At 62.3% G+C, this 27,676-nt stretch overlaps 5 protein-coding genes and 1 long non-coding RNA gene across 7 annotated transcripts in view; 2 read left to right on the forward strand and 4 right to left on the reverse strand.

Moving 5' to 3' along the window:
• The window catches only part of LOC126647899 (protein S100-A10), a 136,382-nt gene extending 127,109 nt beyond the window's left edge, over positions 1–9,273 (reverse strand). The window contains exon 1 of the mRNA XM_050330489.1: positions 9,267–9,273. The gene's annotated coding sequence lies outside the window, so the exon portion shown is untranslated. The remainder of the gene's footprint in view (positions 1–9,266) is intronic.
• Positions 265–5,688, forward strand: LOC126647839 (ankyrin repeat domain-containing protein 35-like). Its single transcript, XM_050330394.1, is given in 11 exon segments — positions 265–303; positions 1,187–1,317; positions 1,386–1,474; positions 1,692–1,756; positions 2,147–2,204; positions 2,286–2,550; positions 2,817–2,962; positions 3,312–4,528; positions 4,830–4,919; positions 5,026–5,091; positions 5,192–5,688. Coding segments are annotated over 11 exon segments (2,244 nt in total). The 3' UTR covers positions 5,270–5,688.
• On the reverse strand, positions 5,664–7,816 carry NUDT17 (nudix hydrolase 17). Of its 2 annotated transcripts, XM_050330445.1 has the most exons (8): positions 7,740–7,816; positions 6,986–7,108; positions 6,740–6,908; positions 6,583–6,608; positions 6,405–6,497; positions 6,216–6,314; positions 5,910–6,064; positions 5,664–5,833 (listed from the first exon to the last, which is right to left on the reverse strand). In XM_050330445.1, exons 1-8 carry the CDS (start codon positions 7,797–7,799, stop codon positions 5,668–5,670), a joined length of 891 nt encoding a protein of 296 aa, XP_050186402.1. In that variant the 5' UTR covers positions 7,800–7,816; the 3' UTR covers positions 5,664–5,667. The 2 variants fall into 2 exon arrangements, with proteins under 2 accessions (XP_050186402.1, XP_050186401.1); XM_050330444.1 differs by lacking the exon at positions 7,740–7,816 and having other exon boundaries at positions 6,986–7,474.
• A 101-nt stretch (positions 9,274–9,374) lies between the features above and the next one.
• On the forward strand, positions 9,375–17,094 carry SEMA6C (semaphorin 6C). Its single transcript, XM_050330377.1, is given in 22 exon segments — positions 9,375–9,400; positions 9,867–10,027; positions 10,117–10,231; positions 10,786–10,843; positions 10,942–10,998; positions 11,300–11,401; positions 11,685–11,775; positions 11,871–11,993; positions 12,415–12,503; positions 12,775–12,992; positions 13,122–13,247; positions 13,562–13,717; positions 13,934–14,161; positions 14,595–14,741; positions 14,821–14,898; positions 14,987–15,042; positions 15,187–15,237; positions 15,794–15,950; positions 15,952–16,011; positions 16,013–16,193; positions 16,195–16,333; positions 16,336–17,094. Coding segments are annotated over 21 exon segments (2,562 nt in total). The 5' UTR covers positions 9,375–9,400; positions 9,867–9,924; the 3' UTR covers positions 16,563–17,094.
• Positions 17,095–21,075: 3,981 nt separating this feature from the next.
• On the reverse strand, positions 21,076–22,752 carry LOC126647914 (uncharacterized). The gene is made up of 2 exons (XR_007630685.1): positions 22,455–22,752; positions 21,076–21,703 (listed from the first exon to the last, which is right to left on the reverse strand). It is a non-coding gene; the product is annotated as an uncharacterized LOC126647914 (long non-coding RNA).
• Positions 22,753–23,893: 1,141 nt separating this feature from the next.
• Positions 23,894–27,198, reverse strand: MLLT11 (MLLT11 transcription factor 7 cofactor). The gene is made up of 2 exons (XM_050330502.1): positions 27,002–27,198; positions 23,894–25,587 (listed from the first exon to the last, which is right to left on the reverse strand). Exon 2 carries the CDS (start codon positions 25,576–25,578, stop codon positions 25,318–25,320), a length of 261 nt encoding a protein of 86 aa, XP_050186459.1. The 5' UTR covers positions 25,579–25,587; positions 27,002–27,198; the 3' UTR covers positions 23,894–25,317.
• Positions 27,199–27,676: the final 478 nt, after the last annotated feature.

Consider the following 27,676-nt stretch of genomic DNA (forward strand, 5'->3'; position numbering starts at 1 on the left):
CAAAATGGGGTGGGGGGGGTTGGATGGGCCCCCCCCCCCCGGTTTGGGACGCACCCTCCGGGCGGGGCCGTTCCCAGGGCGGGACCGGGTGCAGGGCGGGGACAGGCGGAGGACCTGGCCCCACAGCTCCTGCAGCGGCAGGGGGGACACAGGGGACACACAGGGGGGACACAGGGGACACATAGGGGGGACACGGGGGACACCCGGGGGTCCAGGAGCTGGGGTGGGGGTCCTGGGACTGGGGGATCTTGGAGGGTCCCGGCCATGAAGCGGATGTTCTCCTGCTCCAGCTCGCAGGTGACGGTGAGTCCCGGGAAGGGGGGGACAGGACAGGGCAGGGGGGGACCCCCAGACTCCACACCCCATACCCAGACCGTGCCGGCTGCGATCCCAATCCCGATCCCCACTGTGATCCCAGCCCGCTGACGGCTGCAATCCCAAAACCGACCCCAATGGCAGCCCCGATGCTGCCCCATTCCCCACCCCAGTCCAGCTCCAATCCCAGCTGCAGTCCCAATCTCAGCTCCAATCCCAGCTGCAGTCCCAGTCCCAGCCCTCCTGCTGATCCCGATCCCAGCTGCAGCTCCAATCCCAGCCTCAATCCTGATCCCAATCCAGCTGCCAGCCCTGGCCCCACTGCAGGTCCCACAGCCCATCCCAGTCCCTGTTCCCAACCCCAGTCCCTGGTCCCGGTCCCTGTCTCCAGTCCCTGTTCCTGGTCCCAGGCCCTGTTCCCGGTGCCCCGCTGGAGCCTGGCCCTGCTGGGTGGCACTCGCCAAACCGGCCGGGCGGGCACAGGCTGGCACACGCTCCGGGCCCTCCTGCCCTTTCCGGCTCCCCAGGGATCTGGGATCCCCCAGGAGCCCCCTCATGGATCTGGGATCCCCCAGGAGCCCCTCAGAGATCCGGGATCCCCCAGGAGCCCCTCAGAGATCCGGGAGCCCCCAGGGAGCCCCCCAGGAGTGGGAAAACCGAGGCAGAAGGCACCTGGGGGGTGCACCACTCAGAGGGGTCCCATCCCGGGGTGGGGATCCTGTCCTGGATTTGGGGTCCTGTCTTTGGTTTGGGGTCTCATCCCAGGGTCCAATCCTTGGGTCTGGGGTCCCATCGTGGATTTGGGTTCCCATCCCGGATGTGGGTTCCCATCCCGGATTTGGGGTCCCACCTGGATTGGGGTCCCCCCCAGGTGGAGAGCTGGACGCGGCAGGACCAGAAGCTGTTGGAGGCGGTGGCCCGGGGGGACGTGACCCGGGTGGCCGCGCTGGCCGCCCGCAGGAGCGCCCGGCCCGCCAAGCTCAACGCCGGGGGACAGTCCGCGTACGTCCCCGGGGGGACAGGGGGCCGGGGGGGGACACGGGTCACGGCCACCTCCTGCCCCCCTCCAGGCTCCACGTGGCCGCGGCCGGGGGTCTCACCGAGTGCCTGACGCTGCTGCTGCACCACGGGGCGCCCGTGGACGAGAGGGACGACGACGGTAGGTGGGGACCCCATGGGGACGTGTGGGGACACCACGGGGACACCCTGGGGACACCCAGCCAGGTCCCTGTGTCCCCTCCAGAGGAGCCCAGACCTGCACCCCAAGGCAGGGACCCTGGGGAGTGTCCCCAGGGAGGGGGGTGTGCCCTGGGGGTGTCCTTGGGGGATTGGGGGTGTCCCCAGGGGTGTCCCCAGCGCCCACCCCGGTCCCACAGGCAGCACCGCCCTGCACTTGGCCACCATCGCCTGCCAACCCCAGTGTGTGAAGGTGCTGCTGCAGGTACGGATGGGAAGGGATGGGATGGGATGGGATGGGATGGGATGGGATGGGATGGGATGGGATGGGATGGGATGGGATGGGATGGGATGGGATGGGATGGGATGGAGCTGGGGGTGAAAACAGGTGAAGACTGGGATGGAGATAGGGACAAGGACACGGATATGGGGACAGGGGATGCAGAGGAGGATGAGGAACGGGTTGGGCATGGAGAGAGAGCTGGAGACAGGAATAACAGTGAGGACAAGGACAGGAACGGGAATGGACAGGGATGAGGACGGGGACAAGGACAAAGCACAAGGACAAGGATGAGGATGAGGATGAGGATGAGGATGGGGGGTGAATGCCATCCCCAGCCCCATCCTGGGGGTCCCTTCCTGATGTCCTCCCCAGCACGGAGCCAACGAGCGCCAAGTGGACCGGCAGAACCGGATGCCTCTGCACTGGGCCGGTGAGAGGGGGACATAGGGACAACCCTGGGACCCCCAGAGCCCCCCTGTGACACGTGTGTGACCCCCCCTTCCCCCCACAGCCTCCTCGGGCTGCACCTCCAGTGTCCTCCTGCTCTGTGACCACGAGGCCCCGCTGGACGTCCCCGACGCCGTGAGCGGGGATGGGGGGGACACAGAGGGACACAGAGGGACACAGGGGACAAGGGGGGGGTGACGGTCACGCCGTGTGTCCCCCCAGCACGGCCAGACCCCCCTGATGCTGGCAGCGCGGGGGAACCACACGGCTGTTTGTGCCCAGCTCCTTCGGCGCGGGGCCCAGCCCGGGCTGGCCGACGGTCACGGCAGGTGGGTGACACCAGGGACACCGTGGGGCACAGCCTGGTGGCTCTGACCCCTGGCATGGCCCCCACACGGTGGTGCCCCCTGTCCCCAAGGGTGTCACCGCAGTGGGGATGGGGGGGGACACCTGGGCCACCGTGTCACTGTGTCACCCCATGTCATTGTTCACTGTGTCCCCGTGATCCTGTGTTCCCATGTTCCTCTGTCCTGTCCCCATGTCCCCTGTTCCCTATTCCCTGTCCCTGTCCCCCTGTCCCCATGTCCCTGTCCAGGACAGCGCTAGCTCTGGCTCAGGCTCACGGGTGCCGGGAGGCTGCAGAGCTTCTGCGGAGCCACGAGGGGGACAAGGACACCGGGAATGTCACCGGGAAGGCTCCAAACCCGACACTCCAGAGGGTCCCACACTGTGGGGGGAGAGGTGAGACCCCCCCCCTCCCGGGACCACCCACCAGGGCCTTCTGACCTTGCCTGGAGGCTGATTTGGGGAGAAATGGGGGAAAACGGGGGGGAAATTGGGCAAAATGGGGAAAATTGGGCAAAATGGGGAAAAGTGGGGAAAAAAAATGAGGGAAAAATAAAAAGCAGGGGGAAAGAGGAAAAAATGCGGGAAATGGAAAAAATGGGGGGAAATGGGGAAAAATTGGAAGAAAGAAGGGTGAAACTTGGGACAAAATGGGGGAATAGGACAAAAATGGGGGAAAAGGGGGGAAACGATGAAAAATTTGGGAAGACTGGGAAAATGGGATTGTTTCTTTCCCTGGTGGCAGAGAACGGTGCCAGAGAGGTGGGAATCCAGGGAAGGGAAGAGGAGGAGGAGGAGGAGAAGGAGGAGGACGGACCCACTGCCCGGCAGCTGCGGGAGGAGTTGGAGAGGAAGACTCGGGAATGTCAGAGGTTGGAAGGAGCTGCCAGTGGGATCCGGAGGCGGCTGCGGGAGCTGGTGAAGCTCCTGCCGGGTCGGAATGAGGGGGAGGATGAGGATGAGGATGATGAAGACAAGGACAGCGCCTGCCTGGAGCTCCTGGCCCGGCACGTGGCCTTGCTGAGGAAGAGGACGGGGGACGAAGAGGGGGAAGCGGGACACGAGGCTCCGGCACTGATCCCGTTCCTGACCTGGCTGGGGGAGGAATGTGCCAAAATGCGGGAAGCGAAGGCCGGCGCCTCCTCCCGGAGCCGGGAGCTGCGTCAGGAAGCCGAGGATTCCCTCCAGGACGGGACCGCCTGGGAGCGGCTGCTGGAAGGGCTGGAGCAGCAGCTGGAGCTCCAGGACCAGAGCCACGCCAGGATGCTCCAGGCATCCCAAATCCTCCTGGAAAAGCTCCGCCGGGAGCCGGCAGCCACGTGCCGGTGTGCGGTGAACGGCACCGGGATGGATCCGGGCGGGAAGAGCTGGGAGCAGGGCCCGAGGGAGGGTGGGAGGGCGGAGAAGGAGCTGCTGGAGCTGCGGGAGGGCAACGGGAAGCTCCTGGTGGAGCTGGCGCGGCTGGGCCGGGAGCGGGAGCGGCTGCAGGAGGAGCTGCGGGAGCTGCGGGAGCGCGGGAAGGGGGACGAGGCGCGGGGGCTCCGGCGGGAGCTGGAGGCGCTGCGGGACGGGGTGGGGGCACGGATGAGGGAGCCGGGGGGCGACACCGGGGCCGGGATCCTCCGGGATCTGCACCGCAGCCTGGACGCGCTGGTGCGCTCCCAGCACGAGGCCCTGCAGCTCGTCAGCGACATGGAGAGCGAGACCCCCGCAGCCCCCCAGAACAGCGGGGACGGCAGAGCCGGGGTTGGAGCTGGAGGGACCCCGGCAGAGCCAGGAACGGGGCCGGAGCCGCCGGGATCGGAGCTGGAGGGATCGGATCGGGAGGCGGCGGAGGCGGCCGGGAGGGAGCGGGAGCTGCGGGAGCTGCGGGAGAGGGCGGAGGGGCTGGAGCGGAGCCTGCAGGCCCTGCGGGAACGGGCGGCACGGCTGGAACGGGCCTGCCGGGACAAGGACGGGAAGGTGAGGCATGGGCTGGGAACAGGGACGGGCTGGGAACAGGGACGGGCCCTCCCAGCACCCAGCGTGTCCCCACTGACACCCTTTTCCCACCCTCGTCCCCCTCACGGTTCCCTTCCCACCACCATTCCCTTCCCATCATCATCCTCTCCAACATCCATTCACGCATCCTCTTCCCACCTTCATCCCTTTCCCTCATCATCACCATGGGGGGACCCAGGGGGAATGACAGGGTCTGGGGGGTGCTTCAGGGGGGTCCAGGAGCCCCCAACTCCCCTCATACCCCCCCAAATTTCCCCCCTAGCTGAAGCAGCTCCTGGTGGAGACGGAGAAACTCTCGGCCGAGGTGCTGGGGCTGCGGGGCCGGAGTGCCCGGCTCGAGCTGCAGCTGGAGGTGGGGACAGTGCCCTCGGTGCCACCCTGGGTCACCCAGTGTCACCTCCCCTTGCCCCGTCACCCTGTCACCCTGTCACCCTGTCCCCCGTGTCCCCTCCCTCCAGGTGCAGCAGAAGCAGCACCGGGACACGGTGGCCGTGTACAGGACACACCTGCTCTGGGCTGCCCAGGTGGGACCAGGGGACAGGGACAACCCTGGGTGGTGTCCCAGGGACAGGGACCATCCTGGGTGCCTGGGGGTCAGGGATGAGCCAGGCTGCTGCTCCGCAGGGATTCATGGATCACGGTGTCCACGCGGCGCTGCTGCAGATCCTGCGGGACCAGGCGGGAGCGGGGCCGTGCCTCTGAACGGGAAACCGGGAAAACGTGGCCCATTCCACGTCATTCCACATCCTCATCCAGCGTCCTTGTCCCATGTCCCACTCCTGTGTCCCATTCCTTGTCCTCATCCCATGTCACCATCCCATGTCCCACTCCATGTCCTCATCCCATGTCCCATCCTGTATCCTTATCCCATGTCCCGATCTCCTGTCACACCCTGTGTCCCCCTCCGTGTCCCCGTCCTGTGTCCCAATCCCATGTCCCATTCCATGTTCCATTCCGTGTCCCCATCCCAGCAGCTCAGGGGGGGCCGTATCCTGCCCCATTCCCCTGGAATCCACCCCAAACCACGGGAGCCCCCTGGCCCATCCCTGTGTTCCCGTCCATCCCACCCCAACACGGAGTCAGATCCCATGGGAAACTCTTTATTCCGGGTCCCCTCGGCCGGGCCCCCCCCGCCACCTCCCCAGGGCGAACTTGGTGCCGGTGCTGACACGCTCCCAGTCGGGGCCGTGGGCCGGGAGCCGCCGCAGGAGGATCTCAGTGGGAATGCGGGCACTACGGAGGCCTCCGGCGCTGAGCTCCGTGATCCTGGGGCAGGGAATGGGATCAGGGCCAGGCCAGGGGGGGTTGGACAGCCCAGGGGGGGTCTCGGGGTACGTCTCACCCCACGGTGTCCGGCAGCACTGCGGGGACCATTCCTGGTCCTGATCCTGATCCCGGTCCCTCGGCCCCATCCTCGGTGGCCGCGATGGCCTCGAGGAGCGGCGGCTCCAGCCAGGCCACGGCACTGACCTCGTGTGGGCTCGGCCGCAGCCGCGCCTGGGCACGGACCCCGCTGAGCTGCAGGGACCCCCACCGGGGAGGGACCCCCACCAGGGAGGGACCCCCACCCAGAGAGGGACCCCCATCCAGAGAGGGACCCCCACCGGGGAGGGACCCCCAGCCCAGCAGAGACACCCCCACCCCCCACCTGCAGGTGCTCGCGGGGCTCCTCCGAGCGCAGCCCCAGGTAGGTGACGATGTGGTGGCTCCGCGGTGGCCCCCGGCCCAGCACGGGGGGGAACAGCGACTGTGGGGACCGGGGGGTGTCCTGGGGGTGTCCTCTAGGGCACTGGGGAGGGGTCACCCCCCACCCCCGGGTGCTGGGGGGAGTCGTTACCTCCCAGAGGCCAAGCAGGTGCCAGGAGAAGGTTCCAGGCTCCAGGGACAGCCCCGTCTCCTCAGCCAGTTCCCGCAGCCCTGCGGCCACCAGCTGGGGGGGGGACACACACAGGGGACACCTGAGTGTCCCCACGCTCCCTGCCCCCACCCCACGGTGTCCCCAGGGTGTCCCTCACCTCCTCTCCCGGCTCCACGTGCCCTCCTGTGCGGGGGGACAGAGAATTAGGGGATCCCCCAAACACAGGTCCCCAACGGTGTGAGGGGTCGGGGCACCCCAAAACACCCACCCCCGCCCGGGCAGGGGGGTCAGAGCACCCCAACGCCCACCCTCACCTGGCGGCACCCAGACGCCGGGGAAGTGGCGCAGGGAGGTGGCCCGGCGGGTCAGCAGGACGTGGCCACAGGCGGCCTCCAGCAGGACGGCCACGGCCGCGGCCACCCCGGCACGGCACCCCCTGGCCAGCGCCGGCCCCCCCAGCTTGGCAGGGCAGAACGGGGGTCTCTGCGGGCACAGGGCACGTCAGGGGGGGCAGTGGCACCCAGGGGGGACACGGGGGGGGACAGGGTGTCCCCGAGCACCTTGAGGATGGTGACGGCAGAGCCGGCGAAGGGCTCGTCTGAGACGAGGAAGTGGCCGCGCTCCAGCCCGCAGCAAACCCGGGCCACGTCCCCCTGTGTGCCGCAGAACCGCCCCGTGACACTCTGGGGACACCAGGGACACGTCAGCACAGCGGACGGACACGGGGACACCGCGGCCATGTCACCACAGGGTGATGGACACGGGGACACCATGGCCATGAGGACACCATGATGGTCATGGGGACATCTCGATGGCCATGGGGACACCATGGATACGGGGACACCATGGACACGGGGACACCATGATGGCCATGGGGACACCACGGCTGTGTCACCACAGCACCATGGCCATGGGGACACCATGGCCACCGTCACCACAGTGTGATGGACAGGGGGACAGTGGGGCCATGGGGACACCAGGATGGCCATGGGGACACCACAGCCACTGTCACCACAGCACCACGGCCACGCCCCCTCCCCTTGCACACGCCCCCCGCACACCCCTCACCTTCCACCCGTCCTGTCCCCGCCCCGCCACGTCCCGCCTTATATACAACCCCTGTCCCCCAATCCCCCTTCCCCTCCCAATCCCCTCATTCCCTCCTGTCCCCCCAATCCCCCACTCCCTCCTTTCCCCCCATTCCCTCCTGTCCCTCCCATTCCCACCATCCCCCCAATCCCCCCATTCCCTCCGGTCCCTCCCATTCCCTCCTGTCCCCTCCATCCCCCAATCCCCCATTCCCCCATTCCGGACCTGCCCAAATTCCGCCGCCCCCCCCCGCCGCACGTGCACGAGCACGCGCGCGCCCGCCATCACCGGGGGCGGGGCCTCCTCGCGGCGGGGCGGGGCCTCCACCCAGGCGGCGAGCGCGCCCCCTGCCGGCGGCCGCCGGGACCAGCGGGGACAGTTCTGGGTGTCCCTGTCCTGTGTGTGTGTCCTGTGTCCCATGTCCTGTGTCCCTGCGTGTCCCTGTCCTGTGTCCCATGTCCTGTGTGTGTGTCCTGTGTGTGTCCCTGCGTGTCCCTGTGTGTCCCTGTCCTGTGTATGTATCCTGTGTGTCCCTGTCCTGTGTGTGTCCCTGTGTGTCCCTGTCCTGTGTCCCATGTCCTGTCTGTGTCCCTGTGTGTCCCCATGTGCCCTGTGCATCCCCCCCAAGTTGTGTCTGCCCCGTGTCTTTCAAACATTTTCAGACGCTGTTAAATACCTGTAGGATCTCCTAAATACTCAGGGACTTTTAAATATCTTCAGTGTCAACATCTTAAGTAGCTTCTACGTCTTTTAAATAACCTCAAAATCTTTTAATACTTTCGGTATTTTTTAAATAACTTTAGTGTCTTTTAATACCTTCAATATATTTTAAATATCTTCAGTGTCTTCTGAAGTCTTTTAACCACTTTCAGTGTCTGCTAAACAACCTTAATGCCTTTCAAATAACTTTAATAGCTGCTAAATAACTTGAGTATCTGTTAAGTAACTTCAATATGTGTTAAATATCTTCTATGCATTTTAAATACACAAATGATCGCCCACTTTGGGAACAAAGTCATTCCCCTTGGGGACACTGCCACCCCCCCGGGGACACTGTCACCTGCTGTGGCCGTGGTCACCCCCGGGGACGCTGTCGCCCCCCTCGGGAACCCCGCTGTGCCCCCAGGGCTGCGACCCCCGCCCCGGGGACCCCACCCCAAAAAAGGGCCCGGGGTGAGATGCCACGCGCTGCCACCAGGTGGCACCCCGTGCCCGCCCCGGGACCCCCTCCCCAGCCTCGGGGGTCTCCCGGCACCCCCCCAGCCCCCGGGGTGTCCCCAAGGTCCCCTCTCCCCCCCCATCGAACACCCCCGGTGACACTTGGGGACCGGAACCTGAGTGGCACTGACGGGGCAGCTTGTTGCTCCCAGTACCTCCCAGTAGCTTCCACTACCTCCCAGTAGCTCCCACTGTCTCCCAGTAACTCCCAGTAGCTCCCAGTCCCCCCTGGGCCACGGCACAAGTGGTTCCCAAATGCCGGTGGGAGTGGCAGGTCCCCGCGCGGGGGACACGCGAGGGTGGCAGCGGGTGACACGCACACGCGAGTGCGGGGTCCCCACGCGTGTGCGCCGTCATCTGTGTGCGCGGACAGTCACGCACGTGGGGGTCTGCACAGCCCGGGGGGGGTCCCAGCCCTGTCCTCCCCCCTTCCCCCCACGGGGCACACGCGTGTGCAACCCCCCTGCCCTGCCCCTCGGCAGCTAACGAGGATCATCTCATTAGCGGGGATTAACGCCCATCTATCTATAGGGCGGCCGCGGGGGGGCCCTCGCGGGGGGGTGCGGAGTCCCACGGGGGTCCCCGGTCCCGCCCCCGGCCCCGCTCCGGTGCCCGGTCCCGGCCCGTTCCGGGGCGGAGCCGCTCGGGACCGAGCGGGAGCGGAGCCGGTACCGAGCGCCGGGGGGTCGGGGCAGGGGGGATCGGGAGTTTTGGGGGGATGGAGAGGGGATGGTGGAGTGTTGGAGCGGGGCGGGTTTGGGTGGTTTGGGGTGGTTTCGGGGTGGGTTTGGGTGTTTTAGGGTGGTTTTGGGGTGTAGTTGGGGTGTTGGGACAGGGGGTGGGTGAGGTGGTGGAGGTGGGTCGGGGGGTGTTGGATCGGGATTCTTTAGGGTGCTTTGGGGCGAATTTGGAGTAGTTGGGGTGTTGGAAGAGCGGGTTTGGGGTGCTGGAGGGGAGTTGGGGGACAGTTGGGACGGGGGTTTGTGTTGTGGGGTGTTGTGGGGGGTAGGTGGGGTGCTGTGGGTGGGAATACAGGGATGCTGGGATGGGATCGCTGGGAGGAGAGGGCTGGGGACACTGGAAGGGGACATTGGGAGCGCTGTCCCCACTCCACGCCCCCCTCCCGTGCCTCAGTTTCCCCCCGCTCGCAGCCCGGGGCGGGGGGAAGGGGTCGCCCTAAGCCCCACCCGCGATGCCGGGGGTCCCGCTGCCCTTCGTCCTCCTCCTCCTCGCCGGGGCCACCGCACAGCCCTTCCCGCGGGACCTGGTGGCTCGGAGCACCGTGGGGCTGCCAGGTGAGCGGGGGAGCTCGGGTGGGTCATGAGGGGGCCTAGGAGGGTGATGGGGGGCTGGCTGAGGGTCACCGTGTCCCCCCCTTCCCCAGCCACGGCCGCGTACCTCCGCTTTGGGGGGCTCCGGGGGGACAACGGCACCGCCCGGCTCGGCCTGGACTTCCAGCGCATGTTGCGGCTCAACCGGACCCTGTTCGTGGCCGCCCGGTGAGCGGGGAGGGGACACCGCGGGGGACCCTCGGGGGGCTGGGGCACGGCCGGCTGTGCTCTGGGAGCTCGGACATCCCCGAGTGTGCCTGTGCATCCCCGAGTGTGCCTGTACATCCCTAATTGTGTCTGTACATCCCTGACTGTGTCTGTGCATCCCCAAGTGTGTCTGTGCATCCCTGACTGTGCCTGTACATCCCTGAGTGTGCCTGTGCATCCCCGAGTGTGTCTGTACATCCCCGAGTGTGTCTGTACATCCCTGAGTGTGCCTGTACATCCCCGAGTGTGTCTGTACATCCCCAAGTGTGTTTGTGCATCCCTGACTGTGCCTGTACATCCCTACATGTGTTTGTGCATCCCTGACTGTGCCTGTGCATCCTCATGTGTGTTCATGCACCCACTTGCATGTCCTTGTGCCCCCCCATTCCCTCCCACGACCTCGTGTGTGACCCCCCGGTCCCCTGTGCATGTGAAGGGCGTGTCCTGTGTCCCCTCACACGTCCCCGTGTCCCCTCCCGTGCCCCCCGTGCCCCTCTCACACTCCCCCTCCCCAGGGACCACATCTACGCCTTCGACCTGGGGCGGGACCAGGGGACGCTGTACCCGGAGCGGGTAAGGGGGGACCGGGACAGGGGCCCTGGGGACACGGGGGGCACACGGGGGGAGGGTCCCTGAGCCCACCCACCCCCTGCACCCCTCTCACCTGGCAGCACCTCACCTGGGAGACGCGGGACAGGGAGAACTGCGCCATGCGGGGCCGGCGGCAGGTACGGGGGACCGGGGCGGGGTTGGGGTATGGGGGTGGTGTGGGGGCTCATGGGATGTGGGGTGGGGGTTTGAGGGTACAGGGGGTGGGGAGGGTGTTGGGCATACAGGGGTGGGAGTTTGGGGGTATAGGGTGCTGGGGGTGTGGGGTGTGAGGGCTGGGGGGGATGTTGGGGGTATGGGCAGTGGGGATTTGGGGGGACAGAGTTTGGGGAATGAAAGGAGTGGGGACAAACAGGGGCTCTGGGCAGCAGGAGGTGGTGACACCGGGGTCCCCCACATGTGTGTGTGTCCCCCCCTCAGGACGAGTGTCACAACTACATCCGGGTCCTGGTGCCCCGCGACCCCGAGACCCTCCTGGCCTGTGGCACCAACGCCTTCAGCCCCCTGTGCCGCACCTACGAGGTGGGGGGACCCCCAGGGGGGGAGTTATGGGGGGGCTCAGGGCCTGCTGGGGGGGCAGGTGTGCCAGGGAACAGGGAGGTGGGGGATAGGATGAGTTTGGGGGGTCTCAGTCCCCACTGGGGAGCGGGGTGGGGGGTTCAGCCCCAGTGGGGCAGTTCCCAGATGTGTGACGAGCGTGGGGGTCCTCAGCACATCCACACTGGGGTTGGGGGCAGCACGGGGGTGCAATGAGTGATTTGGGGGAGGAGGGGGTCTCACTGTCATCTCCCCCACTCCCCCCCAGGTGAACAGCCTGGCTCAGGTGGGCGAGGACGTGAGTGGCCAGGCCCGGTGCCCCTTCGACGCCAAGCAGAGCGTCGTCGCCGTGTTCGTCGGTGGGTGCTGGGGGGAAGGGGGGTCTGTGGGTGTTTGGGGGGCACAGGGGCGGCTGGAGGGGGCCCAGGGGGTGACCAGGAGTGTTCCCCCGCAGATGGCAGCCTGTACTCGGCCACGGTGGCCGATTTCCAGGCGAGTGATGCCGTGATCTACCGCAGCCTCAGCCCCGGGAGGGCCCCCCTGCGCACCCTCAAATACAGCTCCCGCTGGCTCCAGGGTACCCCAAAACTGGGCGGGGGTCTGGGGGTCGGGATGGGGGAAATAGGGGTGTGGGGAGGACGGGGTCAGGGGTCGGGATGGGGGGATAGGGGTGGGGTCAGGGATGGGGTGAAGGGGATTATAGGAGATGTGGACAGAGGGGGAGATGGAGGTACAGGGATAGGGGTGGGGGGTACAGGTGTAGGGGGTTGATGGGGGTGGGGTGTGGGGTACAGGGGTGTGGGGGGGTAGGGGTACAGGTGTGGGGGGGATGTGACAGAGGGTTTCAGGTGTATATGGGGCTGGGATCAGGGAGCATGGGGCTCTGGGGCCATAGAAGGGGGCAGGGGACGAGGTGAACACGAGGGTGGGGGACAGGGACAGGAGGTGACAGAAGCTGATGGTGGTCCCTGTGCCACCCCCCACTCTGGCCCCCCCAGAGCCCCATTTCGTCCAGGTGCTGCCCTACGGGCCCTACGTCTACTTCTTCTTCAGGGAGGTGGCAGTGGAGCTCAGCGCCCTGGGCAAGGTGGGCACGGGGAGGGGGAGGCACAGGGGGGCAGCTGGGTGTCCATCATCACCCCTGGGTGACCACCACCACCCCCCTGGCACTGGGGCAGGGGAGGCTCCAGTGCCCCTCTACAGGGTGTCACTGTGCTGACCCCGGGAGTCCCTGGCACTGATCCAGGTACCCTGACACTGACCCCGGTGCCCTGGCGCTGACCCCAGTGCCCTGGCGCTGACCCCGGGGGTCCCTGGCACTGCCCCCAGTGCCCTGGCGCTGACCCCTGCCCGTGCAGGTGCTGGTGGCCCGGGTGGGCCGCGTGTGCCGCAATGACCGGGGCGGGTCCCCGCGGGTGCTGGAGCGGCGCTGGACGTCCTTCCTGAAGCTGCGGCTGCACTGCCCCGTGCCCGGGGACACCGTCTTCTACTTCGACGTCCTGGAGGCCGTGACACCCCCCCAGACCCTGCACGGCCGCCCCGCCGTCCTCGCCCTCTTCGGCACCCAGCCCAACAGGCAGGGAGGGGGACAGGGGACAGGGGGACACGGGGACACAGGGGGACAGGACACAGGGAAACAGAGCCTGGGGACACCACAGGGACAGGGAGGGGCCCTGGCCATGGTGTCACCCCCCTGTCCCCACAGCATCCCCGGCTCGGCCGTGTGCGCCTTCTACCTGGCAGACGTGGAGAGATCCTTCGAGGGGCCCTTCGCCGAGTCCCGGGGGGCCACCTGGACCCCAGTGCCGGAGGACAGGGTCCCTCAGCCCAGGTACCCCCTCCCCACACCCCTGCACAGGGTCCCTCAGCCCAGGTACCCCCACCCACCCACACCTGGACCCCAGTGCCCGAGGACAGGGTCCCTCAGCCCAGGTACCCCCTCCCCACACCCCTGCACAGGGTCCCTCAGCCCAGGTACCCCCACCCACCCACACCTGGACCCCAGTGCCCGAGGACAGGGTCCCTCAGCCCAGGTACCCCCCACCCTGTTTAGGTGCCCCTAGGTGGCACGGACACCGTGTCCCCATGTCCCCATGTCCCCATGTCCCCATGTCCCCATGTCCCCATGCTGGCTGTGCCCCGCAGGCCGGGCTGTTGTGCCGGGATGGGACCTGCTGCTGGCATTGTCACCTCCGGGGACTTCCCCGACGAGACGCTGGTGTTCGCCAAGGAGCACCCGCTGCTCCATGGGGCCGTGGGGCCCGCGGGAGGGCGGCCCCTCTTCACCCGCACCGGCACCAGGTCAGGGGACAGGGTGGGCTGGGGATGGGCTGCCCCTGGGTGCCAGGAGGCTCTGGGCGTGCAGGGGCTGAGGGTGCTGTGGTGGGGAGGCTCCTCGTGTGGGGCTCTCATGCGGGGTGTGCTGGGCCATGGGGGCGAGCGGGAAGCCCCCGGGGAAGTGCCAGGCCCGGTGCCAGCCCTGGTGGTCCCGAGTGCGAGGCCCCGGTGCTGGCACAGGCTGACCCAGCTGGCCGTGGACACGGGCGCGGGGCCCCGCGGGGACCACACCGTGCTCTTCCTCGGCGTCGAGGACGGGCGGGTGCTGAAGGTCCTGGCGGCCACGCGGGACCCTGAGACCACCCAGCACCCCACGGGCACGCCGGCCCCTGGGGACACCCCTGGTGCTGTGGACACCGGGGACACGACGCTGCTGCTGGAGGAGATCAGCCTCTATGACCCCGGGCGGTGAGGGGTGGGCAGGGGGTGCCCAGGGCTGGGGCTGGGGGGTTTGTGGGGGCCATGGGTGCCTGGTGGTGCTGGGGGCTGGTGGGGGCCGTGGGGTCTGGGGGGCACCATGGGGGCTGTGAGTTGCCAGGGTGGTGCTGGGGGGGCTGTGGGCACTGTGGGGCTGTCGGTGCTGGGGGTGTGTGGGGGCTGTGGGGTCTGTGGGTGCCAGTGTGGGCTCACTCACCCCGGGCACTGTGGGGGTGCAGGTTCTGTGGGGTCTGTGAGTGCCAGTGTGGGCTCACTCACCCCGGGCACTGTGGGTGCTGGGGGTCTGTGGGTGCCAGGGTGGGCTCACTCACCCCGGGCACTGTGGGGGTGCAGGTTCTGGGGGGCTGTGGGGTCTGTGGGTGCCAAGGCGGGCTCACTCACCCCGGGCACTGTTGGGGTGCAGGTGCCGGGCCCCGGGGGGCTCGGGGGTCCCCAGCCGGGTGCTGGGGCTGGAGCTGCACCCGCCGGGCCGGGAGCTCCTCGTGGCCTTCGCCGGGTGCCTCGTGCGGCTGCCCCTGAGCCGCTGCCACCGCCACGGCACCTGCCGCAGGTGAGGGGGACACGGGGGGCACGGGGTGGGTAAAGAGGCCCAGGACCATTCGAGGGTTGCTCCATCCCATGTCCCACAGGAGCTGCCTGGCTGCCCGGGACCCCTACTGTGTCTGGCTGCCCCCCAAGGGCTGCGTCCCCTTCTCCGAGGACCTGCCGTGAGTGTCCCCCCTCCTGGGGGTGCCCCCCCGATCTCCTGGGGGACACACTGGGGACAGAGGGTGATGTCCCCTCTGTGTGCCCCAGGAGCAGCTTCCAGCAGGATGTGGAGGGATCCCTCGGGATCAGTGGGACCTGCCAAGGTGAAGTGGGAGGACGTGGGGGACACTGGGAATATGGCCCTGGCACACATGGGTGATGCCAGAGGATGGGGAAGACACCGAGGGGACACGGGGGGGGCTCCAGGGGACACAGGGGCCTGGCCCGACCCTGCTGTGCTCCCACAGAGGCACCGGCTGTGGGGCAGGATGGGGACGAGGACGGGGACCTGGCCCACGGTCAGTGACACCACCTGGGGACCCTGGGGAGGGGGGAGAGGGTTGGGGAGGGATCCCAGGGCTGGGGAGGGGTCCCAGGGCTGGGGAGGGATCCCAGGGCTGGGAGAGGGATCCCAGGGCTGGGGAGGGATCCCAGGGCTGGAGAGGGGTCCCAGGGCTGGAGAGGGGTCCCAGGGCTGGGGAGGGATCCCAGGGCTGGGAGAGGGATCCCAGGGAGCAGGAGGGACCCTGGGGATAGGAGCAGGGGACTCCAAGGACTGGGGAGGGACTCTGTGGAGGGGGAGACACATCCCAGAGACAAGTAAGGGACCCCCAGAGCCAGGAAAGAGACCCCAGGAATGGGAGAGGGACCCCCGGGAAGGAGAAGGACCCTGGGAGGGGGGCCCCAGGGACAGGAAGGGGACTCCAGGGATGAGGGGGGACCGCTGGGACTCAAAGGGTGGGAGGGGGACCCAAGGGACAGGAGGAGCCAGAGAGAGGGACCCCAGGGTGTGAGGGGGAGCGGGAGGCTCTGGGGTGCAGCCCCCGCAGTCGTTGGTGACGGGTGGTCCCGCAGGGGTGCGGCACCCCGGGCCGGGGGCTGCGCTGACAGTGCCGGTGCCGGTGCTGGTGGGCTGCGTGCTGGGCGCCTTCGCCCTGGGGGCCCTGGGGGCCGGGCTGGTGGCCACCTGCTGCCACCGCCCCGCCGTCCCCAAGGCTCCCCCGGAGCCCCCTGACCCCGCGGACCCCCGCCCAGCCGCCCGTGCCCCGCCTGTACCCTGCGCTGCCTCGGGACCCCCGAGCTGCCCACCCCCGAGCCCACCCCGCAGCCCCCGGCCAAGACCCCCCGGGAGCGGGTGCCAGAGCCCCGACGCGGCCACCAGAGCGCCCAGCTCAGCGCCCTGGGGTGCCCGGAGCCCCCCGGGCCGGGCCCCCCGCCCAAGGCCACGCGGGGGGAGCCGCTGCAGCGGCCGCAGGGGGTCCGGGGGCCCAGGCTGGGCCGTGCCCCCCGCCAGCGGCTCCTTCGCCAACCGGGTGCAGCCTCGCGGGCTCTTCGCGCGGGGGGCTCCTGCCCTGGCCCCCCATGACAAGGCCCCCCTGCGCCTGGACGTGCCCCCGACAGCCCCCCGCCCCGGCGGCCGCTGGCCCAGAGCCTGTCGCTGGGGGGGACCCCTGCGAGCCCCCCCGGGGGGGGCCCGGCCCGGGGGCTCACCCGCATGCACTCCCTGGGCACGGGGGGGCCGCCCTGGGGCCCCCGGCACGGCCCCCTCGAGCGCTCCCTGTCCATGAAGCCCCCCCTGCTCCCCAAGCCCCTCCTGCTGCCCGCGGCACCCGGGCGGCCCTGAGACCCCCCCGGGTGGGCCTGAACCCCCCAGGGTGGGCCTGAACCCCTCAGGGGACACTCTGGTCCCCAGTGCCCGTGGGAGACCCCCTAACTGCAGGAGGGGGACCCCCAGGCAAGCCTCTGCCCTGTGGGAGGGTCCCCAGGACTGCCCCAGTGGGGGCCCCCCCATCTCCCTGTCCCCGGAGGACCCCTGAGCCCCCCCAGCTCTCGGCCCGTGGTGATGGGGGGGTTCCTGTGTCCTCCATAGAGGTTTTTGTGGGGTCCCCACGTTCCCCAGTTGACCCCACAGAGGTGACGGTGGGGTCCCCACATCCCCAACCTGCAGCGACGAGCTCTCCATGTCCCCAGTTTCCCAGGGTTTGGGGGTCTTTTTTGATCCTTTCTAATTTATTTTCTGCTCCGGGGAAGGGGGGGTGGGAGCTCCTGTCCCCCTTTCCCCCACCCCCCCAGGGGACTCCAGGGAGGGGTGACACTCTGGTCCTACCGTGTAGGAGCAGGGCTGGGCCGTGGCCACGCACGGCATGGGATTTTATTAAAAATACAGCACCAAAAAGACAGCATAAATGGTGAAATTTCTGCTTTTTCAACTGTTTTCCCTCAGTAGGAAAGGGGGGAGGGCACCCCATGCTCAGCCCGCCCAGGTCTGTGAGGATGGATTTTGGGGTTTCCTCTGCTCATCCCAACCGGATCTACAGGGATTTGGGGATAACAGGGACATCTTCGAGCTGGTCACTGCGACCAGGAGGGAAACACAGGTCTAACTAACGACCCCCAGAGTGGGTCAATGACCCCCAGAGTGGGTTAATGACCCCCAGAGCGGGTCAGTCACCCCCAGAGGGAAGGCAGATGGGACTGTCCTGCCCCCACAGCAGGGGTGGGATGGGATGGGATGGGATGGGATGGGATGGGATGGGATGGGATGGGATGGGATGGGATGGGATGCCAGGCTGGGGCAGCAGAAGTCCTGACCCAGCACAGATTCCAGCCCAGATTCCCGGGGGAGGGAATTTACTGACCCAAAAAATGCTGCTTTGGGCTTAAAAACCTCGTTGTTCTCGTTTGCTTTGTTTTTTTCTGGGGAAGAGCTGAGGATCAGCCTGGGTTTGAATTCCAGGCAGAGCTCAAATTCTCCTCAGTTGTGGGCACGTTCTGTCCACGGATACTGAAATCAGGGGATTCCCCCCCCAAAAGGGCAACAACACTCACAGCTTCATTTCTTCCTAAAATGACCCTAAACCAACCCCAGTCGGTTCCCACGAGCCCCCTGCACTCACTATTTTTCATTTCCTCCTGCACAGGGGAAGTTTCTTCCACGGCTGAAGGGATTTTTTTTGGTAAAAATCACCTTTTTTTTGGGGGGGAAGGGTGGCAATGACCGAGTGGGGAAGGCACAGCATGAGCAGCTGCCAAACTTCTCACATTTACAAATAACAGCACAAATTTCAGGCAAAAGGGTAAAACCTGAAGTTGACAGTGTCCTTTAAATCCATAAAGAACTCCCAGGATTAGAATCTGCCTGGATTCATCTGGTTTGAATCACCTGATGCAGATTCTTTGTTCAAAGGAGGCCCAAATTATCGATTTTTTAGTTCAAACAGACCCAAATTAGCAACGTTTTGGGGAATTCCTAGTTCTGGAAGACAAAAACATGGATAAAAGGAAAAAAAAATCCCTCCCACAGCTCCAAAAATGTTTAAAGCAACAGCCCTGGAGTGTTTTTTTGGGAGGTCCCAGCTCCGGTCCCCGGGATTTGCAGGTTCTTGCACAAAGTCTGTGCTGGGGCTGGAATTCCCAGGCAGCTCAGCACTAATCCAGCACTGAGGGATTTCTCCCTGTTCCCAACAATGCAGGTATTGACATCCCAGAATAAGCCGTCGGGTCACCTGGCCGGGAGGAATTTTGGGGAAAAGCTTCTGATCTCTCCAGGTCAAGGTTTAAAAGCTCCTTTTGGCAGGGCAGGAGGAGGAGGGGGGGGCCAGGGCCACTTGGAACAGCCCCAAATTTAACCAAAAACGGGGAAAATCAGAGTTATTTCCCTCTGTGAACACCGGGATCGGGAGGGGGCTGATCCATTCCCAGCATGGAAACAGAGGTGGGTGTTCCCACAGGGAGTGGGGGAGGTCAGCTCTGATCCCACCTGGCTGGACGGGAAGGTTGGAAGGAAAATAAAGATTTGTTGGTGATGAAAAGCTGGGAGGGAACTGAGATTTCCCCTCCCCAAAGAGGGATGAGGAGCCGTTCCTGCTGCTTTATTGCTGAGACTTGGATCAGGTCCCAGCTCCTGCAGGAAATCCTAAATCCTAGCCCAGTGAAAACCACAGGTACAGTCAGAACTGGAAAATCAGGGGGCGATCGGTGACACAGAGCTGTGGCCTGGGGTTTTCCCGAAATGTCAGAGCAGCAGATGGGTTTTTTGGGGAAAAGAGGTGGCCTGACAAGTCCGAGGCTGAAATACCCAACAACAGAATCCAAAAATTTGCATCTTAAAAAAAAACCCAAACCCAAAAACTTGTGAGGAAAAAAAGTCTCATTTGATGCCTCAATAATACAACTTTGAGCCCAGACAGGGTGAACTTGAGGAATAGGAAGTTCCTTGGGATAATTCCCGTCCCTAAGCTCCCAAGCAGCTTTGAGCACATGCAAATTTCCAGGGAGTAAACATTTTTTAATCTGTAGACATGAGTTTTCGCTTTGGGAAGGCCAAATTTGGCCAAGCAGGGAGGAGAAAGATCATTGTGAGGGACTGAAGGTGGTGCCACCTCAACAGTTCCCCCTTTGTGTCCCCGATGGGTCCCAAGCCAGGAATGATTTGTAGTAATTTGGCAAATAATTAACAGCTTCAGAAAATTGTTTTTCAGCAGGGCAAGTCTGGAAACAGACAGGACTGATGTAACCTCTGTGTGTGGGTGTGTTAAAGAGCTGCTCTGCTTCCTAATTCTCTTTTCCTGCCCCAAAGTTAATCCAAAGGATGGAATCACAAAATCATGGAATCACAGGATCAGCCAGGTTGGAAAAGCCCTCTGAGCTCATCCAGTCCAGCCCTCGCTGAATTCCTTCCTGATATCCAACCCAAACCTCCCCTGGCACAGCTGGAAACTCTCTTGTCCTGCTGCTGGACTGCCTGTCCTGCAGGCACACTCTGGCTCCCGTTCAGTGCCCTGGGCAATTAACAGCACAAGGTTAATTGCCATCAAGGCTGAGGGTAACGGCACCACGCGGAGTTTGGGATCAATTCCGGGATGATTCTGGCCGGGGTTTCATCGGTTCAGGGATTTACTCCCAGGCTGGGACAGAACAGAACAGTCCCTGCCAACGGCCCACTTGGCATTTCTGCTCCCGAGGGCGTTGGGTTTTCAGGGAACAAACCAACCATGGCAGAGTGATTTCACCACCCCCAGTCACTGGGAATTCCTGGGGATGTTTAACCCAGCAGCAGCCACAGCCCCAACAGGAGTCATGGGAAGCTGGGATGTCTCCTCCTGGGATTGCATCCCAAAGGTGAGGGTGCTGGGAGGCTGCTCCAGGGACGGTGACAAGGACATGCCACCAGCCCCAGGGTGAGCAGAACCCCCAGAGCCTTTTGCTCCCAGCACTTCCCCTGTCCCACCTCGGGGAAGAAAGCAAACGCCAAGAAAGCAGAGCCAGGGTTTCCTTCTCTCTTCCTGGAATAGAAAGCGAAGGGAAAAGCTCGAGTGTGCGGCTCGAGGCTCCTGGGATCACGGCAAACAATGTGGGAATGCAGTAAGTGCTGGCAGGAAAAAGAAAACAACGTCCCTGCACCTCAGCACAACCGGGATTTTAGGGTAAAACCAGCACGGTCTGAAAGTTCAAAACACTCCTCAAAGAGCACCAGGTCCATCTGAAGGTCGGGTGGGCGATCCTGCAGGTCTTTTGCAACCCTCACGGGTTTGTTTTGTGTGAATTCCTAAGGACCAGCCCACAAACGAAGCACCCTGGAGCTGGAGGCAGCTGCTGAGCAGCCCTGGCTCTGCAAAGCTTCCTTCCATGGCCCGTCCCTTGGCTGCATCCTGCTCCCAGCACAGGAAACTGGGATCTGACCCGCTGCTGGTGCCAGACAGGAAAACACTCGAGCACCACAGGTCAAGGAATCAGTGGGGTGGCACCAGCAGCCTCAAGAATTTAAATGACTTGTCTCTAGATGGCAGGAAAAGAGTGCTTGGCTTTGGGGAAAGGAACGGAACTGGGAAGTGAAGGGATTAGATAAACCTCCACTTTATCAAACTCCTAAATTGGGAGTTAATTAAAGGTCAGGCACAGCATAAAAGATGATTAAAGAAAAAACACAAACCAGACAACACAAACATTTCTCCAAGAACAAATTACCAGAGCCTCAAAAACATGGGAGACGAATTAATTCCAAACTATTTGTTCGGGTTTGTCCGTTAAAGTCAAGCCCCGTCCTGCAGGCCTGGGTTTCCACGTTCCTTATTTATTTTTAAAATGGCTGTTAAAGCACATCAAGGACAACAAAGAGTGGTGTCCAAACACGGTGGTTAATAAAAATCCATTTATTTCCTTTGGGATCCACCACTGGTCGTTTTATTTAGTCTCTACTGGGATTAAATAAATAAATAAATTTATTATTATCATCTGTCTTCCCTGAAATAAGGCCCCTCTCAGCCCCTTTGCTGCCCGGTTTGGCCACGCGTGGCCCTGGATTTCAGCAGGGCCCTCCCTGCTCCCCTCTGACTGCAAAAGCACATCCACTGTGGGGGGACACGGATCCAAACGAGATAAACAAACCCAAAAACAATGTTTCTTCCTCCAATTGACCACAGTAGGTCCCATTCAATGCAGACCTGGGGAGAATGGAGCAGGAAATTACCTAAATGGACGCAAGCTCAGTGCAGGGAACCCACAATTCCTCTTTAAAAAAGGGGAAAAAGAGAGATCCTGTTCCCCAGGGCCAGCGTAGATGAAGAGATTATGAGCACACAGAGGGAAGTTCACCTAAAGTTCTCCTGATTTAACCCTTGCAACCTGTTTTCTCTCTTTTTCACCTGATTTTACTGAGTTTATCAGGTTTATTTTCATACAATACTTGGTCTGGCAGGTGAAAACACCACAGGCTTAGAGACTTCAGCACCTCACAACCTTCAGCCCAGATAAAGGTCCTTGTTCCTACTCAAAAACAGAAGAGACAGAAGGGAAAATCATTATCTGGGAGTGTCAAATTGGGGTTTTTGTTGAGATTAGGGTGGTCACTGATGCCCTCTCCTGGGAAATAAGAAACTCCTCCTGACAAGGGCCATTTCCAAGCTCTGACTGACGTTGGAACTGTCGCAGAGGGAAAATCCTGGGATATCTTAGGCAGTCCCACGTGTGGAGGTGGCATGTGGTGGCACTGGAAAAGGGGATTATGGAAAGCAGAGGTGGGGATTTGCAAGGAGATCCTGTTCAGCCACAGAGCCTGGATGGATCCGAGGGACTGGTGGATTCAAGGGACTTAGAGGGATCCACAGGACTCAGGAGGGATCCACCAGACAAGTGGACCAAAGTGAAACAGAGGCAGAGAGGAAACGAGATCGATTTCCACACCAAAGGGATGGAAAAAGGGAAAACTATTCCAACCACAGGGCTGAATTCCCACCAGAAGGTCCAAAACAGCGAAACACTCACTCAAAACCTGCAGTGAAGTGAGCAGCCCCTCAGCAGCACTGGAACCACCTCTGTTTACACCAGTTGTAGGAATCTCCTCTGTTACCTCCCGTGGTAAAAACATCCCGGAGCAGGAAGCAGCAGCTGGGCGTGTTTGGCTGCATTTCAGCGCTTTCTCTTTACTAAATATCCATCTGCCCTCTACTGGTTGGTGAGGGACCCTAGATTTTTTTTTTTCCAAGATTTTCCCCCTCAAGGCACCACAAAACCTTACCTGAGGTGGTTTTGGCGCCTGCTGAAGGGATGAGTGGTGAGAATGAAGGGTGAGGTGAGAGCCACAGTGTTGGGGTTTGTTCTCTGTGGATGAGTCTTCATCTCGTTCTGCAGTGTTTCCTGGGAAAGACTGGGATCAGAGATACATATGCCACCCTTTCCCTGGCATTTAGCATCCTTGGAAGCACGGAATGGTTTCAGTTGGAAGGGACTTTTAAAAATCATCTCGTTCCACCCCCTGCCATGGGCCCTGAACCATCTCACGGGGGTGTTCCCTCCTCAGACCCCCAAGACCTCCCTCACAGAGGGTCCCCCAACCCCTTCCCTCATGGGGGGTCCCCCTCCTCAGTCCCCCAAGATCGCCCCCTCTGAAGGTCCCCCAAACTCTTCCTTCACGGGGTCAGGGTCCCCTGAACCCCCTCACAGTGACTCCCCAGCCTCAGATGCCCAAGATCACCCCTCTCAGAAGGCCCCCCCCTTCCCCTTCCCTCATGGGGGTCCCCCCTCCTCAGACCCCCAAGATCACCCCTTAGAGAGGGTCCCCTGAACCCCCTCACGGAGGGCTCTCCCGCACACCCCTCAGATCACCCCAAGCCCCACTCCCGCGGCTCTCGGACCCGCCCCCGCCCCTTTCGCCGCCGCTCCCGCCCCTTTCGCGCGGCCTCACAAAATGGCGGCCCCGGCCAGGCCGGGACGCGGTGGTGGCGGAAGGATAACCCAGCGGCGACAAAAGAATCAGCGCCGCGCCGGTGGAGGAGGAGGAGGAAGGGCGGGCTGGCCCTCCTCGCGTTCTGTCTCCGAGGGAATCGTGCGGAATTTGGGGATTTATCCTTCTTTTCTCCGTCACCTTCCTCCCGCCCCCGTCAGGTGACGGGGGAGCCCTGGAGGGGAGTATTTTTCTCTAGCGGAAGGATATCAATAAGCACAGGGTGTGACCTTGCCTTTGGTTCCCTCAGGGGCCTTTTGGCGCCAAATATAAAATGGCGACGTCGCCTCCCTGAGGCGAGTGGGGAGTTTGGTGTTTTACAAAGTCCTGGGTCCCTCGATAGGTCAGTGTCAATAAATGTATATGTATATTTAGGTACGCATATGTGTGTATCAGTCCCCTCTGATTATCTTAAGATTGAGGCCCCCTCAGGATGCTGGACCCCCTTCTCCTCATTCTCAGGTGCCCCTGACCCACGCAAAATGCCCTTTTTTGAGGTAAATTCGGGAGTCCGGGGCCTCCTTCTTCCCTAGGGTGTTTTCCTGTGGGGCTTGTAAAAGCTGAAGTGTAAATAATATCCTTAATGTTCTTAAATTAATCCTTTAGGCTTAGTTTTTCCACACCTGAGTCCTCCACAGCAAAGACACAGGGATCAGTTCTCAGCTCGCCGTAAAAAGATTTAAAATAACTTAAATCCGCAGAACTTGATGCCAGTTTACATGTCCACAGGAATGTGCATGTTTTTAACTGATTTTATTTAAGGTTTCATAATAAATACTTCTCCTGCAGGTTTTCCCAGCTGGGAACACAGAAGTCAAACAGCTCTGTAGAGGAGAATTAACATTTTTCACCTCTGTTTTTACATGGATGGTTCAAAATCAGCACACTTGGTTATTTCTGGAGATTACAGGAGAGCAGCATTCTATTTTCACAGTAGAATGCAGATTTTTTTCCAACTTCTGCCTATTTGTGGCACTTTCAAAGTGCTGCCTCGGCCTGCCCCCAGCCACGTACCCCCCAGCTCTCAGGACAATTTTGGGATGCTCCACATCACTTCACCCCAGTCAAACCCAAAAAAAGCACACTCAAGAAGACAAACCAATCCCAGAAAAACAATCTTAGGGGGGTAGAAATAACTGTTTAAATTGGGTTTTTCTCCCCCCCATTTTGAGATGATGCTCAGAAATAAACCTCAGCAGGTGAAAAATCTCCCCGAAGAAAACTCAAGGCTTCCACTTGAGCAAATGCAGCATTTTTTGGTTGTTTTTAAAGTGGTTGATTAATTGGGTAGGAAATCTGAAATATTTCCATTTGGGGGGAAGATCAAACTGAATTCTCCATCTTCTCTTTCAGCTCAGCCCCTGTCACAGACCCCGTGATGTGCCTGGTGTCTGCCCCAGCCAGGAGTCACACTGGGAATAAAGCACATGAGGCATAAAAAGATGAAAGAAAAAATCAAATTTGAGGCAGTGAACGCCCAGCCTTGACCCCACCCAGCAAGGTCAGAGCATTTCCATGTGTATTTACCCTCCTGGACATCATTTTTTTCTGCTTGGGCTCAACCCACCAGACTCAAAGCGATTATTTTTCTCAAGAAAGAGGTTGGTGGTGGTACCCTGGGCACATCCCTGCCTCTTCCACCTCGAATTCCTGAGGGGAAGGGTAAGGAATGAGGCAGATTTGGGAGAAACTGGGTCAGGGGAACGCAGAGGGCCAATTCCCACCGCCCCGATTGCACAAATGAGTGTTCTTAAAAAAGCACAGGAGGAATGAGGTGAAAAGGTGTCACACGGGGCGGGGACACCCACGGTCACACCAGTACCCCCCAGGACCTCCCAGACACAGAGAGGGGCAGCAGGGGGGGCTCTTTCTGCCCCCTCCCATCGTATTTGCCCCCGGTGTCGTTCCCCCCTCCTTGCACCGTTGCGATTCCAGCGCCAAGAAGGGAGGGAAAGGGGGAGGAGCGGGGAGGGGCTGGAGGTTTTTCAGGGAGCCCATCAGCCTCGAGCCCACGGTGAACTGCTGAGTTAATTAGCGATGGCAAAACCGCCCAGAAACGAACAAAAAACCAATCCTACAAGCCCCCCAAGTGACGAAAAAACCAAACCCTGGCGGAGAGGGGGAGAGCAGGGAGGGGTGAGGAGGGGCAGGGAGGGCTTCAGATTAGATCGAAATCTAAGGAGCTGATGCTGGCGATGGGAGCCCGCCAGAAGTTGAAGGTGTTGAACGGCAGCAGGGTGTCCTCCTCCTCTGGGGACAGGTCCTGGCTGAGCCGCTCCCGCTGGCCCAGCCCTGCCTTGGGCTTGTAGAGGGCCATGTCTGCGAGCCCCAGCCCCTCCAGCTCCGCCACGTCCAGCCTCGGGATCGGCATCCTCCAGTAGATGAAGGAGTCGTACTGGCTGCTCATGGTGTCCAGCATCCTGGGGCTCTGGAGGGGCAGAGCGAGAGGACAGAGGAGAAAAGCTCGACCAACGCTCAGCAGTGGCCTCGAAGTGGCTGAAAATCTCAGGTGTTGCCCGCGTTGACTCAACCCCATGAGACACCCCCCAGGATCAGTCTGCTGGCGGGGCAGAGCGTGGGGTTGTGCAGGTTGGACTCCAGGCTGGGCCCGACTGCACATCTGAGCCCTGCCAAGGCTTTACCCACGGCCTTGGTGGCAGCCCCCATCCAAACACAGCCCGGGAGGGAAGGACAGGGTGGGGATCTGCTCCTCCTGAAATCCCTCCTGGGGTGTCCCCCACATCCTGCTCTGCTGGGAGGGAGGGAAAACAGCGTCCCAATGACCTGGTTCTCCATGAGACCGCACACAAGGGTCTCTCCCTTCCCTGTGCCGGGCAACAAGGGGGGGTCCCTGCACGCCCCCCCATTGCATCGCCCAGGGGGCCGTGCCAGAACCCTCTGGAAAGGGCTGGAAGCAGCATGGCTCGATATTCCCAGCACACCCCACCCATCCCTGCCATGCTGAATTCCCCCTGCAGCCCCGCCCCAATCCACCGAGGACTGGGAAAGTGCAGGAGGAGGACGCGGATCAGCTGAGTCACTGCCTGGCTTTTCCCTGGCAGGATTATGTCACTCACCTCAGTCGGAGGTGGGGAAAAATCAGAATAACCCAACACATCCTCCTTTTCCCCGCTGATCCCCCTGTTTTAAGCCTTGGAAAGCAGAATTCCAAAGGATGACTCAGGCGTACCTCGGACCGTGCCCTGTCTGTGCTGATGAGCAGCTGCTAAATTTGAGATTCCCGATGTCACTCTGAGGCAACGAAAGGCTCCTGTGCCACCCCTTCAGGGGAAACCGAGCCACGGGGCTTCCAAAGGGTCTCTTCCCTAGGGATTTATCCCTGGGGATCTGTCCCTGGGGATCCACCCCCGGGTTTCTTGCTGCACAACAGCAGCGAATTATTTTAATGGTGATGGGTGTCATGGACATGGGTTTTAAGGCTTCAAAGGGGAGAAAAATGGAATTTAGTGACAAGAGGGGGTAAAAGGGAATTTAGTGACAAGGGGGGGGTTAAGGGAGTTAAGTGACAAGTAAAATATTCAAATATATTCAAATATATCAATTCAATATAAAAGGGAACAAATGTGGGGAAAAAGCCCTCCTGTGTCGCGTGTCACCCCTAAGAAAGAGCGTTTCCCATGGGATCAGCGGGGTCTGCTCATCCCATGGAAGCAAAACCACCTTTTATCCTCTTAAATCCCCTCTGGCTGTTACTTATTTCCCCCGAGAAAATAACACTCCAACACCACCCCCCTCCACCCAAATCTCTTCCAAAAAAAAACCCCAAACCAGCCAAAAAAAGCATCCTCTTGCTGTGCGTCCCTCCTGGCCGCATCCCTTACCTGTGCAGGCCGGCTCGCGGGGTGATGCTCTCGGTGCCGGGCGGGTCTGAGTGCCGGGGGAGCCGCGGGTGGTTTGCGGCGTGGCTTTTGTCTGCGGGCGCGGCTGGGTCTGCAATGCAGCCCCTCGGATCGCCTTCCTCGGGGAGGGGGGGATGATGATGGTGGCAGATGAGTCAGCGGCTCCCACCCGCGCCGGGGAGGGGGAGGACGGTGGGGGCGGAGGCTCGGGGGGGATCCTGCGCGCTGGACCCCCCGAGATCAGGAGATGTCAGATTCCCAGATCGCTCCTGAAACCTTCAGCTGTGCTTGTTTTTTGGGTTTTTTTGAGGGGGGGATAACGGGGCGTTTTCGATCTCCGTGGAGCTGACAAATATTTCCTTTACCTGCAGGTGGAGGAACGGGGTGCTGGGTTCCCCCAAAACCTTGGGAGGGAACGGGGACATTTGGTTTCAAAAAAAACTGGAAAAGGCTTTTTTCTGATGACTGAGACTGTGAGTATTTGGTCCTGAGGCCACACGGCAAAAATATCCCGGCTTTGTGTCCAAAGGCAGTGGTGGAGCTGGAAATGGAGGGAGACACCCAAAGCTGGCATCAGTGCCAGGGCTGAGGGGGGGCTGCAAACCGGGTGGGGGGCACCTCTGCTGCCCCGAGTTCCCACCCTGGGCTGATCCAGCG

The sequence above is a fragment of the Myiozetetes cayanensis genome, unplaced genomic scaffold (assembly GCF_022539395.1).
Source record: "Myiozetetes cayanensis isolate MyiCay16 unplaced genomic scaffold, myiCay2020 scf41, whole genome shotgun sequence".
Lineage (NCBI taxonomy): Eukaryota > Metazoa > Chordata > Aves > Passeriformes > Tyrannidae > Myiozetetes > Myiozetetes cayanensis.

Coding starts and splice junctions, on each gene's coding strand:
- MLLT11 (XM_050330502.1), bottom strand. CDS start 25,578: ATGCTGGACACCATGAGCAGCCAGTACGACTCCTTCATCTACTGGAGG.
- NUDT17 (XM_050330444.1), bottom strand. CDS start 7,414: ATGGCCATCCTGGTGTCCCCATGGCCCCACTGTCCCCCTGTCCATCAC. Junction 6,065..6,215: donor AGCCCCGCGAGCACCTGCAG/GTGGGGGGTGGG, acceptor GTCCGTGCCCAG/GCGCGGCTGCGGCCGAGCCC. Junction 5,834..5,909: donor GTGCTGCCGGACACCGTGGG/GTGAGACGTACC, acceptor TCCCTGCCCCAG/GATCACGGAGCTCAGCGCCG.